Here is a 15,693-nt window from a genome sequence, read left to right as displayed (position 1 = left end):
TAAGAAATATTTCAGACTACAGTCAAAGTGAGAATTTGCTCATTTCAGGCTTAACAGTGGTCATGCTCTAGTGCTCCACAAAAGCTGGAGAACCTCAGTTCACCAGGTTAGTCTTATGTCTGCTGAACTTCTCTTTCCTAGTGAGACCAATAGTGTTTGAACTTTCAGCAAATACATGAGGTAAAGCATTGACCAAAATGCAAATGAGCAGATTTTTTTTTCCAATAATAAAACCAGTTGTATTTTCAGAATGCTCCGGTGCGTGTCTTGTGGCCTCTCTCTCTCACAGAAAAGATGCACTGTGACATTTATTACTAACTTCAATCTGAAACCACCTTTTTTAAAGTAAAAAGATCATGTCTGTTTTGGGCACATTTATTTCTTGAATGCCCCAGAATGACAGAATTATAAAACAGTTTGGGTTGGATGAGACCTTACAGACCATCTCATTCCAACCACCCTGCCATGGGCAGGGACCTTTCACTAGACCAGGTTGCTCAGAGCCCTGTTCAGTCTGGCCTTGAACACTTACAGTGATGGGGCATCCACAGCATCTCTGGGCAACCTGTGCCAGGGTCTTACCACCCTCAGAGCAAAGAATTTGTTCCTTATATCTAAATTAAATTTCCCCTTTCAGTTTGAATATTCTGAAAGGCACCTGGCTTTGCACGCCTCACATCCTCTGGCTGAAACCTGAACCTGATTTATTAACTGCAAAGAAAATGCCCGAGGAAGTAGTGTTTTTACTAAAAAACTCACACATGCTCTTGTTCCTGGAGACAGCTCTAGTCTTCTGAGCAGCTCTGTGCTCTCATGCACAGCTGCACTTTTGCTTCCCGATAACTCAGCCCACGCCTGGGTATTGATCACGAGTTATCACCCTCTCTGAGCACAGCTCGGGCACCTACACAATCTGCCCAGAAATCCCCAGAAGGCAACCATTTCTAACACACAAATAACCTACTCAAAGTGCTGCTCTCGGAGGACACAGTGATTGAGCAGTGCCCCAAAACCTGAACCAGCTCCTCCTACGCGCCATCTCCCTCGTGCAGGTGAGTCACGGGGCGGCACGTGGGGAGCTGTGATGCCTCATCCTTGCTCTGGTCTCTGAGCCTGCCACGCTGCCTGGGCGATGCTCTTTGCTAATCTGCAGAGAAGCATTAGGGAAGAAGGCAATTACAAGCTCCCAGACACTGTGCTGGAAGTCCCAAGCAGCAAGAGACAGGAGCAGGTCACTGGTGACAGGATTAACCCTGCAAAGGTAAAAAGCAACCTTGAGAGGTGTCAAGCGCCTTGGGTTTCTGCCGGGTCCAGCAGCAGCAAGGAATGCTCAGCACCACGCAGGCTTGAGCTACATTATTTCCTCCCTCTTGGTGTTTAGGTCTTCCAAAAGCAAGACTTTCCATGTCCTCCTGCTCCCTGCGAGGCCCCAGCACTGTGCTCCTGACACGTCACACCCTCCATCGGACTCTGCTGCAGATGGGAGCTGCCCTACGAGGACGAGTCAGTGTTGCTTTGGGGAGAGAGAGGGGAAGGGGGTGATCCAATTTTGTTAATTTTGGCTTTCTGTGTCACAGAAGTTGCAGCGGGGTCATTTGGAGGGTTGGGTGGTTTTTTTTTTGTTTTTTACAATATTTTGTGGTATAGCAAAGTTTTTGCATCTCAGATTTATTTTTTTTTTTAACTTTATCGTACCTTAAATAGTAGGAAATAAAGATATCGAAAAAAGAACCAACATTTGCAAAACCACGTAATATTGTAAAACAAACAAAGATGGGACTTACCTGAGCCCCTAAGAGGGCAGTGGGGTGTGCAGCGGAGGTCTGAGGTGGGTGTGACGTCGCCGGCACAGTGCAGGCGAGCCTGGCCTTTGCCGAACTTGAAAAGGAAAACAAAAGCTACATCAATGGTGTGTCCCAAGCCCCTTCCTAACCTGCTGCTCTGTGGGATGTCCAGCACAGGAGTCTGGGGGGGCAGGTGGTGGCACTGGAGGTGCCGCAAGGCTCAACAATAACACACCAGAGCAAGGAGATCGAGACCTGCATTTGCCGTGTGACTCAGACCCCTCAAGAATTCAAATGCACGGTTTGGTGGTGAAGCACAAACAGCCGGAGTCACAGAGTACCACTTGGCTCCTGCTCTGCTGAAAGTCTCCCACTTATCTTCAGATTCCTAGCCCTAAGCCCCAAGCTTTCCATGGAAGCCTCTTTCTGATTCCCTTTCCCCTCTTCCACAACTTGACCTTCCTGAAGACCTGCAGATTCAGCACCCCATGTACAAACCCTGTCAGATGCAAATGAAGGTGGCAGCTAATTCCTACATCTTAAGAAAAAAACAATGTTCTAAAAAAGGAACAATTAGGAGGTTTGGCTGCCAGGCTCTGACCACTGTCACCTCCAGCTGAAGCACAGAAGACTCCCCAATATTCAATCAAAGAAAAGTGATGGCTCATAAAGCTGCAGACACGCAAATGCATTTATTAGTGGGATCCATTCCAGTATGGGCAACAATGACTGTTTTGTTGCTCTGAGGTGTTTCTGGGAACTTTCCTTTATTCCTGGTTGGATTTGTGTTGTGTTTTGGTTTTGTTCTGTTTTTTTTATTATGCAGACTCATTCTCTCCAGGGTGTTCCTACAGCAGAGCATGACTTGCATTACACCCCGTTCCAGCAATCAGATCAGTGCATGCAGATCTCAGCCCACGCAGTGTCCCACTGACTCCAGAGGTCTGAGGCCAAGAGGATGCAGCTGCAGGACTGGGACCTCAACTGTGAGCTCCAACAGCCATATACCAAATTAGGACTCAGAGTGTACAAAGCAATGCAGAGGAGACCTCCCTTCGCTCTTTGGGTTTAGTTGGTTTTATATGTTCAGTAATCCCTCATCCTTTTTTTTTTCCTTACCTCATCTTTTATATTAAATCGTGACGGTTCTTGTCTGCTTCGGTTTGACCTCCTAACCCCATAAACATCAGGATATTCTTCCCACATCTGCAAAATAAACAGACCATCAGAAGGCCTGCTTCACCCCAGTTATTTCTGACATTTCTGAGAAGTTTGATGGTGTTTTAAAAAAATGAACATAAAACCATTAGCAACCAGTAGACGGACACTTTAAAAACTGGCTGAAAAAGATTATGATTATTTTGGGGTATTTGGCAAGACTCTAAAGGAGCATGTTTTATCTCAGTGCTATCTTTACAGTGGTCCATGTTTCCACCAAGGTACAAACCACTCTCCAGCACACTGAGGCTGAAGGACAGAGTGTTGAGGTAGCCCCCTGCAGCAACGGTGCCAAAGGTAAGGAGGCACATGGAATGAATGGACCTACCAACTCAACAGGACAATTCTCTGCTAACAGATTCCAATCACAGTTCCTTTCCAGAAGGAAAACCCCATCAGCTGCCCAGAGAAATTGCCAGTAGTAACCTCAAAAGTGAACTCTGTGGCCCAGCCTGGATGGCAAACTGAGCAGGGCACCCTGTACTTTGGCAAGGTGAAGTGGCAGCTGCTGGTTCCTCTCCTGAATGCACTGATGACAATATGGTTTGGCAGCACAGGACACATGGATGTGGAGAGGTGACTGCTGGGAATAGTTGTGCTCTATGTGCTGTAATGAGGCCTCTCACCAGTTTAATACACCCTGTATAGCAGCATGCAATTGTTTTTGTGGATGGACAGGAAGAGAAGGGGGAGATAAGAATGGATGCCCTAAGGGGTGTGAATGCAGAGCTGTGCTGGTGACACAGGACATCAGAAGAGCTACAGGGCAGATACAAACAACCACATATCCCTCAAACACCTACAACAGCAATTCCTCTCTCCCTCAGCAGAGCTCATCCTGTTAGTTTTCTAAATCTATTTACTCTCCTTCTTATTCTCTCTCCCTCCAGTCCTCAAATATCTCTGCAAGCCACTGGCAGGAAAAGGAAATCAAAATACACTGCCAGATGCAGCAGTGATTGGGATTAAGAGCATGATGCACACAAGGCTGCAGCCCAGCAATTTTTCCCTGCCTCTGCTAAAGGAGCAATGGGATAATGGACAGACTGTGAAGGTGTGTGCCTGCTGGGCATGCAAGTACAGAGATAAATTCACATGAAAGAACAAATCAAAATACTCCCAAAACCATTTGAAGAACTTATCTTTCCACCTATTATATGACATGGGTTTTGAATATGGGATCAACTCCCATGACAAATCTGAATAGCACCTAACACAAATTAACCTCACCTTCATGGGTGTATCTACACAAACATCAAATAAACAGTAATATAATAATTAATTGCATTGGTTATTCAAAAGGAACAGGTATCAACATGCCTAGGTTAGACCTAGCTAAGGAAAACATCCATTAACAGAGAAATTAGGAAGGGAGAGGCTTTCTTATTAGAGGCTGCCCTGACCTTTTCATGTTTCATGCTAATTATCACCCTATGTATGGATGTGCTTCCTCGTAGGATAATGTTAACATTTATTGTTAGGGACATGCTCTTAGAAGCCCTCAAAGGAGGAGAAAACTTCCTTTGGTCCCCACTTATCAACAATAAACCAGAAATTTTAATATTGTGTTACCACAACTGCCTTAGAAATGCATCCTCCCTTGCCAGTCCGAACACTGGAGGGTTTAGACATGACCTGAACCAGTAGCCTGGAGATTTGTGAGAGAGAGAAACTGGTAACAAAATCCTTCACTTCTCCCTGGCAGGTACATGGGGAGCATAGGTTGGAAGCACTGCCCTTCCTTCTGTCTTTACACATACAGCAACTTTCTCCAGAAGCAACCTGTGTGCAGTGCAAGCCACAGCTAAGGACAACTGGATGGTTACACACCCCAAACAAACAAACAAACTGACCTAACCTGATTTTCTTCCTTCCAACTGAACTCAGTTCACTGAGTTCCTGTCTCCAAATGGGTATTTGGGCTCCTCTTTCTCACTTCACACTACACCATGTTACTCAGGTGCCTCTACCCCTCAGGCAAAGCAGGTACCAGTTTCTGCACTGGGAGATGCAGAGGGACACCAGGTGCATTAACACCAAAAATCTCATTTCCTCCTGGGCAGCAAGTGGAAGGAAAACCTGGCTATCTGAAGGGGGTAGCTGGGAAGCTGGAAAAAACCAAACAAACAAACAAACAACAACAACAACAAAAAACCCCACTGTTCTGGACATATTAACCAACAGAAGTTAATTAGTTTTTTTATTCCTCCTTTTTTTTTTCTATATTTTTTTCAGAGGAAGACAGTGATGTAAAAAAAAAAGTGGACCAAACACTAGACAAGCCTTCTCCACTGCTTCTGAGGGAGAGGGGAGACAAGAGTGGAAAGACAGAGGGAGAGGATGAAATGACAGGATCACGTGTTGATGACAAGCGCCTGCCTCTCATTCACCAGTCAGCCCCATCACTGTCTACCTGGTGCCCAAAGAGTTGTTCCACAAACACACCAGCTCCTGCTCACAAGGGTGACATCAGCAGGGCTCCAGCACACAGACCAAGCAACCAGAGAGTGACCTGGGGACACTGGAGGCCAGAGGCTGTTTGGTCCATGTGCAAAGTGGCTGGGAAGCTGGAGACAGCTTTGTTGGGGTCCTGCTGTCTGACCTTCCATGGCAAGTACGGCAATAACGTGCCTGTGCAGAGCAGCAGGGGCAATACCTTTTTAACATCTGCTATCCTTTCCTTCTTAGAGGCTGGTTTTTCTTTGGTTTCAGGAGGGGTCTGCTGGGATTTGGAACCCGTTGATTCACTTTCGGATTCAGACTGACTCTCAGAGGACTCCGAGCTGCTGTTTGATTCGCTGCCCTGCTCGCTTTCAGACTGGCTTGCAGAGTCAGAGCCAGAGGCTTCTTCGGATGCTGAGTGACTAATGGTAGAGAAAGAAGAGATTACATTTTAACTGTACTGTCGCAGCCTTGAAATATGCATCGAGCAAACCTGAGACATGTCCAAGCCACAACAACAGGCTTGGAAAAGCCTAAATGTTAAGTGGGAACGCTGTCCTGAACAGACACCCCACAATGGCATTTTGCAGCAGCGGCAATTCCTTCCCAGGACTGACAGTGAACACAGGGGTGAGAATGCAGCCCCAGAAATCCTTGCCCAGGGTCTCCAGCTCATCAACAGAATAAAAACAGCAGTGGTACCACGGAGAAAAGCATTAGTAATACCAGCAGCACAGGTAGCCCTCTGAGGATCTGGCTGTCTTAGAGCGAGCAAGAGCAAGGTTATTTTGGGAGCTGGAGCATCTGGAGACCATCCTGCTGTATTAAAGATAAGCACTTGATCCAGCATGGCTCTCCACTGCATCCTAGTGTAGCCAGTAGTTAAAAAAAAATCTGATATCCAATTTCTGGTAGAGGCCAGTACCGAATACTGTACCTGTAACACCGTAAATTATATTAAATATTATGTTTCTTGCAAAAAGAAACAATTCAGCAATGGAACAGCAGAAAAGAGTTTATATGGGCTTGTGGATCAGGTAGCTCCTGTTTAAAAGATTACACCAGTGATGTGCAGACTGCAGTTCCCAAGCCAATAATGGGAGTGTAGAACATCAAGTTGTATTTCCCTCCTTTTTTTTTTTAATCTTTACATTAAAATGGGTTAACACACAGGATATTCTCTTAAATAAAGGCTTGTCAACAAAACAATGAGAGGCCAAACTATTTTATGTGGGCAAAATATTCCAATACCTTTGCCCAATCACTTCAAAATCTATTTTTTCATTTAAAATCCAATAAAGAAAACTGAAAACTCAGTATACCATATTAGACACGTGCAAGGCAGCATTCAAACCCCTCTATCACAAACAAAAATGCAGTGTGGTGATAATCTACAATCTTCTAGAATTAGGAGCATCCCCCCTTTCCCAGTCAGCGCTTCATTGGCAGCTGGATGCTTTTGTAATATTTAAGAGCTTACTTAAGTGAAACATTATGAAAAAAGAGTCAAGAAAACTTTGCAGAGGGAAAACAAGACTTTTATTTTTCTTTTATTTCTGTACAAAAGTAGCAAGGTACATCAAAGGCTTTGCTCAGATTTCAGGATTCAAGGAAAAAATAATAAAAAATGAAGAAATAAAAAAAAAAAAAGAAAAAACCAACGAGCACGTGTACAATTACATACAAAGCCACAGGGATTAATGCGCGCTATGGAGACAGATCTCTAGACCCGGCTACTATTCCCGGGGACCACCATATGCAGATAGGGCTAATTCACACCACGACAAGACACCTTCCACTCTCAGATAAAACAAACTCGTGTAATGGAACGTGTGGGAATGTGCGAGCCCCGGGCCCGTCCCCGCCGTGCCCCGGGGCGCGGACAGGGGGCAGCAGCACCCGCGCGGGTCCCGCCCTCAGGCGGCGCCGCGGCCGCCATTTCGCGGCCGCCCCTCCGCCGCCATCTTGCGACCGCGGGGCTATTCCCGAGCACTGAAGTGGAAGCGCCTGGGGGAAAGGCAATCCGCGGGGAGAGGGGCTGCCTGAGGCTGAAGGGCCAGAAACGGAGCCCCTTCCGCAGGGAGCGGGGGGAGGCATCACCCATGGCTGCTGATCCACCACCCCAGCCTGGGGGTATCACATCGCTGCCTCGAAGCAGGGCTGGAAATTCAAGTTGAACCACGGCCATTCCAGGCGGCCCAGTGCTTCCTGCGTGTCCCTGTCCATGGATAGAAGCTAACCACGATAACCAAAGGCACAGCTCCACGCACAGTATCCCACTGCACCCCTCGTTGTACGATCTCTACAACGGTCCCCTCTTCTCCACCACAGCCCTCCATTGCTACATGTGTAACCTGTGGTTGTGCCACCCCACTCCAGGGAATGACACTCCAGCAGCTCTGGGGACACTTGGTCCGTGGGTAGGACACAATCCCACTGAGCCTCCTGCAGGGATGGAGGCTCGACCTCCACAAAACAATGGGATCTGGAGGCATCCAAACCTCTACTGTCACAACAGAAAGCAGCAACTCTGTCATGCTGGTGTCCCATGTTCCACAAGGACACACAAAAGAGGAAGAGTGTTTTTCCTTCCATCGGATTTCTTAGCAATAGATGGAAGGAATTGTAACAGCCCAGGCTAGACTGAGGCCAGGCAGCTTTGGCAGTATTTGTTTAGAGGCAGAACAGTAATTAGTATCCTCCTCCCCCTCTGGAGCTCTTTGTTCCTCAAAGCCCTAAGCTTTATTTCAAGGACATCTGGACACAGGCTCTCTGCACATCAACAGCCGTAATTCATGTGCTTTATCCACAACATTATCTGAGCACTGTAATTCTTTTTTTTTCAAGCTGTGAACTGTGTCATCTGAAAAGAGGGTGACTTCTCTAGAGACATACACATCTGCATGTGCAGGCATTTGCCTGCACACGTGCTTGCCCTGCTAAGGAAAAACGTAGATGAGAAGTGGTTACGTCCTTCTGAAGGCTGTTGCAAATAATTTATTTTTTTTTAATAAACAACTTGGAAGTTATCAAGACAAAAGAATGTGCGTTTGTCTTCATTTCTCCATTAATAGAATAAAAAAAGACAAATGAAAAGGTTATTTCCATAAAATAATCCTTTCTAACTGTCACTGGGACAATCAGGAAGCATTCCTACCTGCCAACGGAGTGTAAAATATTAGCAACATTATACATCAAGTCAGGCCTTACACTGTACATACCCGGAGATCCAAGCCCTATTTTCAGAAGTTATTTTTGGAATATGCCCTGTTTTAATGCCCTTAAAAGTTAGCATCCAAACAAGACCTACTTTCAATTAAACTGGGAGGGATAAGCTATAATTGATTGTCAAAAAAAAAATCACAATTCAACTAGTTCACCCTCCTTCAACTTCAGCAGAGAAACACCCGAGAACATCAGGAAAGCTACAGCTGGACTGTTGGTAACTCCCTAAAGTGAAAAACCCCTAAAAAATTTGAAATCTGCAAAGACTCAGCCAAATACATTACCCTGGTTTCTTAGAAATACTTCAGGCTATAATTCTGTTTTAATTAAGAGCTTGTTCCTGACTTGAGGTGGAAGAAAACCAAATCATTCCTTACCAAGAAAGACACGTTCCTTCCAAGAAATAAGTAGCTGAACAGCAGTGATAAGACCCTTTACAATCAGGCATCTAAGTTTAAAAGGAAATTACAGCATGCCTGAAGACTCCAGACTTTGCATTTAGTATTTCCCATTACTTCATTTTATAGGGTATCATCTTTGCTAACAGCAACAAACCATTTTATAAGCTCTCAGCAAGTACAAACAGTAGGTGTGAGACAGCTGAAAAAATGACCCTAAGACACATTTCTGAAACGAAAAACTGACAAAGGAATGGTTCTAACTGGGACCATTCTGCCCCAAAGTTTAAAATGTGACTTTTGAGGGACAGAACTTGAATTAAGCCAGGGGAATAAAGGCGGATTAATGACCCAAATGGAACTCCTCCCAGTTTTAAGAACTGTTGTGAATGTTTTTAATCTAAACAAGTTTGAATTCAAACAGCAACAGTCCACTGGGCTTCACAAGCTCCACAGGGATTTGGCACCAGCAAAACCACCCCGTGAAGGCTCAGGAAGGCCCTTGGCACATTATTCCATGGCTGGATAATATCAGGGGCTGGATAATACCAGAAACCGTTATGTTTAGCTCCTGTTTAAGTGGCTCTGTCTTTCTAAGTGACCTGCATGAACTGTGGGACACACAGGCACAGTGACAACCCAGAGAAGACATAAACACACTGTCTGAGATGGGCACCGTGCTTCTGTTAAATATTTCCCTTGAATATCTGAGCTATAAATGTGATATTCCCTATTATGAAGAGAGTCTATGACAGGACAAGGGGGAATGGCTTCAAACTGAAAGTAGGTTTAGATCAGGTATTAGGAAAAAAATTCCTTACTATGAGGGTGGTGAAGCCCTGGCACAGGTTGCCCAGAGAGGTTGTGGACTCCCCATTCCTGAAGTGTTCCAAGTCAGGTTGGATGGGGCTCTCAGCAACCTGGTCTTGTGGAAGGTGTCCCTGTCCACGGCAGGGGGGTTGGAACAAGGTGAGGTCCTTTCCAACCCAGGCCATTCCATGATTCTATATAAACATATGAAATGTCTACATATGTTGCAATACAAACAAGCACCGTCAATGTTGATATGTGCACTCAAGTCACAGGGCAGCTGCAGAAAGGCTCCAAACCACATGAACAAACAAGCTACTAAACCAGCCAGGGAGAGGAACACAAGATGATCTCTGGCTATAGATCACTGGATAAAGATGGGATAATACAGGTACCACAGGGGACTGAGAAGAACTGCATGGGATCTATCCTTTGTCTGGGGTTGGGCAGAGAAATGAGCAAATGCCATAGTAATCACAGACAAGGCCATACAGATACAGCACACAGATAGTGCAGGAGAGTCAAGTGAAAGACAGATTGTGACACTGAAGATAAATGCCTTCCTAGCTTTTTGAGTTCCCTTGATTTTATTCTGAAAGTCTGTTAAAAAGTGATTGGTGCTTGCCTGTCTCCCAAGGCAAAGTGTTTCTGAATGATAAGCCTTGAGAAGGTTCAGTCAGTGAAAGAGCTTTTCCCAGTTTATTTCCTGCAGGCAAAATACTCCGGCTACTCTCCCTACCCATGCACAGTATTTCTAACAATGATCCTCCAAGCAGGGACTTAAATGAGAATATCCAAAACACAGCCAGACTCTTCATACTGCTTAAGAGTGAGTCTCAAACAACTGAATGCTCACGGTATGATACGGCCAACTCTGGGCCATCTTTCAAGGGGCACAACAAACCCCACAGTTATAGGGGTGCCCCTTCCAGATTGCCAACGTGTCCTTCAAAAAACAGAAAAATATTTCCCCAACCTCACTTTGTGACCAGCAACCTTATTTTCTTTTTTCATAAATAGGCACATGAGAAGTTCCTATGGAGAATCCACACCTCTTCCACCTGTGCCTGCAAACGTGGCTTGCAGCATTGGGTGTTAATTACATTTACACAGCACGAGGCACAACTGGGCCACGGTGCCACTGTACCAGCTGAGGGATTATGCACCCAGCAGGCATCCCATCCAAAACACCCACCTGAACTGGGTTGTGAGCATTTCCAGCCTACTCTGGCCACTGCTACTTACCCCAGCACAGCACTCCCGAATGCCAAAGGCAAAGCAATCCTGAGCTAAATATATCCCTCATTGCTCTGCTGCAGCTCAGTAAAGCACACTGGGCTATGCTGAATGACAAGGATTTTCCAAAAGTGGGTTGGGTTTTTTTCTCCACTACAAAGACACCGCATTGTGCTTTCATAAGCAAGCAAAAGGAGCAGTTCATTCATGGTGGGGAGAGCTGGCTCTCTCACTCTCTGATCTTTAAGCCAGAGGCCAAAAATGCTTGGGATGTTTAGTGGGGGAGAGAAAAAAAAAAAAAAGAAAAAAAAAGAAAAAGCCAGCAGAGAGACAAAAGGAGTCAAAACCTGTCTGCTTGATTAAGGAGCACCATTGATAATCTCCAAAGGCAGCATCCTTCCCCTTTCCTGCAGAGAAAGGGGAGAACAATTGCGGTTCTCAGGGTTTGAAAGGGCCCATCTCTCCCTCCCCGGGAAGCAGTGGAGCATTTCCGGGCTCCAAGTCCCCCATAAGCGAGAGGATCCAGTCTGAGTCCTGGCAGCACCCAGCACCTCCTCACCTCACACAATGAGAGGAGCAGCAGCCTGGAGGTGCACACCTTCCTCAGGTGAGAGAGCAGGCAGGGTTAACTCGCTGTGCCCTCTGCAATTCCAGCTCCTGCCACGTCCCCACTGGGCTGGAGCTCTGTGGCAGCACAAAGGGGACTCTGCACACAGCTGTATCCCGCTGGCAAAGGACATGGAGATGCATGGAGGGGATGGAGTGTGCACACACAATTATGGCTTAAAGTAGTACAGAAAGAGTGGTTGGTTTTGTTCCCTTCACATCTACAAACTTCCTTTAAACCCCCTCAAATTAAATCATGCAGTGTACATAGAAATTCAGGCCCAAAAACTTTGAAGAGAAACCTGAAGGTGCAGAAATTATTTTCTGGTTTCAGGTGATTTGCAGTTCAGAAAAGGTGAGTCTGATCTGGCCTGAGGGAGTTATTCCAAGTGACTGTTAAGAGCTCTTTTTTAACCAAGAGATTTAAGGCTCATCATTAAGCCTCTGTTTTACAAACAGCACATGGCATTCAAAGCTCAACTGGTGACAGCTCTGCAGTGAAGCACAGAGATTCCTTCCCATGAAAGATTCCTACAATTAACGTATTAGCAATTCTATTAAGTCATCTATACTTAACAATAACACTTGCAAGAAACATAAATAATTACAACACAACTTTTTCCTACGGAGTCAGGTGTTGGGGAGTCAGTGGATTCTTGACATTGCAATATCCTTCTTCATTACCAGGGTAAAGGTTGGTGAGCAATGAAGTGTTCAGCATCCCACCCCATCCCTTCTGTGGAGCTTGGCAAGACACATTCCACAGACACCCTGCCAAGACCAAACGGCAAGCCAGCACATCCAGCACAATACCAGAAGGGAATCTGAGACCACTGCTTCAAACTTATTATTTTTTAACCCTTATTAGTCAAGGGCAGAAAATCACATGTAGTACAGTGTAGGTTATCTCAGACCACAGATAAATATAAAGCAAGCTGGAGATTGAAAATTATAATTTAGCAGCAGCACTGCACAAGCTGTGATTTAGTAAGAGCTACTGCATATTTGGAAAGACTCAGCAACATTTGGCTAATTATATCCAAAAGACAGTACCTGCTCCAAGAAAAGGAGGCATTAACAGCTTGACAGACCTACAAAAGCTTCACTGCAAGTCACTAAGGGCTTTTTTGCTTTCATTTCAATGCTCCTTTACAAGGTGTAAAGGTGGTCTTTAAACACACACCAGCACCTGTTGAAAGAGCATCTTCACGGCATTTCAGCATGTCTTTCAATAAAAACACACCAAAAAGATTGATGTAAGACACCATGTCAGTAGAACAGCACATCCTTTGCTAGAAGGCTGCTTATACCTAATTATGGTGATCCAGGCCATCCCCTCCCCCAGTGCTGTGCTGTTTGTACTTTCCTTGAAGGAGACAAGATAAAGCAGAAAAGAATCTTTCTCCATCCCTTATCACCCCCTTCCTGTGCTGGATTTCAGCTGGGGCAAGGGGAAATTGAGAAGCCTTTTCCATCTTCAGAACTCAACAGTCTAATTTAACAGTGCAATTCCTGCTGGGACTGTTGTGTGCAACATAAAACAAGATACCATGGATATACACACCTCCAGGTTATGTACCAGGAGATGCAATTCCACCCAAAGTAGGTTTACTTCAGCTGTCTCAAGTTCAAAAGCAACCAGGCCATGGCATCAGCAGCTTCAGTCCTCCAGCTCACAGTCCCGGGGACTTCACCTCATGACTTGTTTGCATCTGCCACTGGTACCCTTGCCTGGTCCTAAAACTAGCACTAATAGGTCTGAATCAAGAGAAGTGCCAGTATAAAAATTCCTCAGAGACAGGTTTAGCAACTCAGAAACCTGCTAATCATATGAACAGCTTTCTGAGGTGTGAAACATGAAAAATACAGTAACTGGTTTACCCCTATACTGAATTGGAGAGACTAAACATTGCTGCCTTCCTGTCCAACCCTCCGAGCCCTCTCAGAGCTAACAGGGGAAATGTTTTGTTGGGTTTTTTTAAATGCAGAAACGAGTGTGGTTATTGTAGCCCAAGGTACAGCAGAAGGGATCAGTTTCTTGGAAATGCCACCCCTGAGCCATGGCAGAGCTCTGCTCCAGCTCCTGTAGGAAGTGGGGGAAGGTGCAGATAAGGGCAAGTGTTGCACTCAGAAGCAGGTGAAACACCAACCCGACAGAAAGTGTAACAGACTCTCATCTACAATCTGAGCCATGTCACTGTCCCCTGGCTGAAGGCACCGGTGGATTTGGGCAGGAGTGGCAGGAACACGCCTGCACACACGTGCTCTCAGCTACAGCAACGCCCCAGCCCAGCACATGCTGTGCCACACGGACACTTTGGCAGGGTTACAGAAGTACCCAGGTGAGCTCTTGATTCCTTTTTTTCCATTTTTATTCAGCAAAACTCATGCATCTAGAGAAAACATAAAAATTTGTTTAACTAGCTTAAGATGTTTAACTGAAAAAGAATGATCCAGAAGATAATGAATTCCAGCTAAATGTAGCCTTCTTGCAGTTGGTGAGCCCTTTTTATAGCTCTGTATATACTGTATCCATCCCTGGCAGCAATCACAGGGAACAGAGGAGTTGAAAGCCTCAGGATTGTGCATGCATAATTAGATGAGACATTTCCTCCATGAGGGTAATGTGAAACAGAAGTAACAAAGCAAAACAAGAACAATCTCCTTTGTGCTGCACACAGATTACATCACGATTCATATGAATTCTTTGCACATTATTCCTTTTGTGTCCTGCACTGATCAAGGGTTTTCCCTTCTCAAAAAAAGGCTCCTGACAGTTTCATAAAGGGTTAAAGCTTAAAAAGGGGGAGGGGAAAAAGTCCTCGCTAAAAAATCCAGCAGTGCAAATGAAACCGAAAGCCTGGGGACACGCACGATGGCCACAACAGCTAAAAAATAACCCATCAGCTGGATAAAAAGTTGAAACCCACAGTTAAGAGCATTTTAATAATTCCATTTAATGCTTCTATTCATCTTTAAGAAAATCCATTGAAAAAAAATACACGTGGAAAGCTAACAGTGAGTTTTAGTAATTTAAGGATACTGAAAAAAAAACCCGACAAAACAAACAAACAAACAAACAAAAGAAGACGTGCTCCAGGAATACTACGGTATTCTGCAATTCCTTTTGAAGTTAAAAAAAAAAAAAAAAGCACCAAAAATAGCTCTGCTCTTTATCAAGTCACTTCTCAAAATAGCCTGCACTATTAAAAAGAAAAAAAAAATTAAATGCAAGCCCACGCCCGGCAGATGAGAGGAAGCGGGGGGAGCCGCTCCCGGCGCAGTGATCCCGATCCCGCGGGAGCGCTGCGCGCGCAGCCCGCGCGCAGCCAATGGCGGCTCGGCCGGCCCAGGGCGGCCTTTGAACCCCCGCACGGCTCCCGCGGCTCCGGCGCGTCCGTCAGTGCGGCACAAAGAACAGCCATTTTGTGACTCCGCTGCTCCCGCACCGCCGCGACAGCGCTGCAGCCCTCCCCGAGCGCTACCCGAACAACAAAGGGGTGCCCTCGGCTCCCAGCGTTAGCCAGGGACGGCAGTTGTTGCTGTACATGTTCATTTCCCTGCTCTCCCCCCCGCGCCAAATGCTGTTTCGTATGTACAGACATCTCCATAAAATGGCTGCCACGTCAGGCAGGGTGTTGTGCTGTGCGAAGGCTGCACAGCCCTGCTCTGGGAGGCTCTGCTGAGCAAACAAACGCCATTTCAGACCTCAGACCCCAGCTCTCTGCTCAGAAAATGGGCTGACAGCTACCCCACCACGACCTTTTTTTTCCAAAGAACAAGATGTTTTAATGCTAAAGCAGCTCAGAGCTGGATACAGACACAAAGGCTTGTCCAGCCCTGCAGCTTCTGCAGCAGAAACCAGTCCCACATGGCAATATCTGCAGAGGTGAGAGAGCAACTGCAACAGATGCAGGCTAAGGAAAGGAAAACAACAATGTATCCCCTGCCTGTTACTTGCTATCCCTCCAAAA

At 45.8% G+C, this 15,693-nt stretch overlaps 1 protein-coding gene across 7 annotated transcripts in view; it reads right to left on the bottom strand.

Annotated features, from left to right (window-relative positions):
• The window catches only part of CHD2 (chromodomain helicase DNA binding protein 2), a 69,838-nt gene that overhangs the window by 34,457 nt on the left and 19,688 nt on the right, over positions 1-15,693 (bottom strand). For 6 of the 7 annotated variants that reach the window (XM_064669059.1, XM_064669058.1, XM_064669064.1 and 3 more), the window contains 2 exons: positions 5,659-5,866; positions 2,904-2,990 (listed from right to left, as the gene is read on the bottom strand). In XM_064669059.1, the coding sequence (XP_064525129.1) occupies positions 2,904-2,990; positions 5,659-5,866 (295 nt within the window). Of the gene's footprint in view, positions 1-1,784; positions 1,879-2,903; positions 2,993-5,658; positions 5,867-15,693 lie in introns of those variants that run through there. The other variant, XM_064669065.1, reaches the window with a different exon arrangement.

This window comes from Pseudopipra pipra, chromosome 12 (genome assembly GCF_036250125.1).
Source record: "Pseudopipra pipra isolate bDixPip1 chromosome 12, bDixPip1.hap1, whole genome shotgun sequence".
NCBI classification, from domain to species: domain Eukaryota; kingdom Metazoa; phylum Chordata; class Aves; order Passeriformes; family Pipridae; genus Pseudopipra; species Pseudopipra pipra.
The sequence above is the reverse complement of the archived record's forward strand: the minus strand, read 5'-3'. Positions and strand labels throughout refer to the sequence as shown.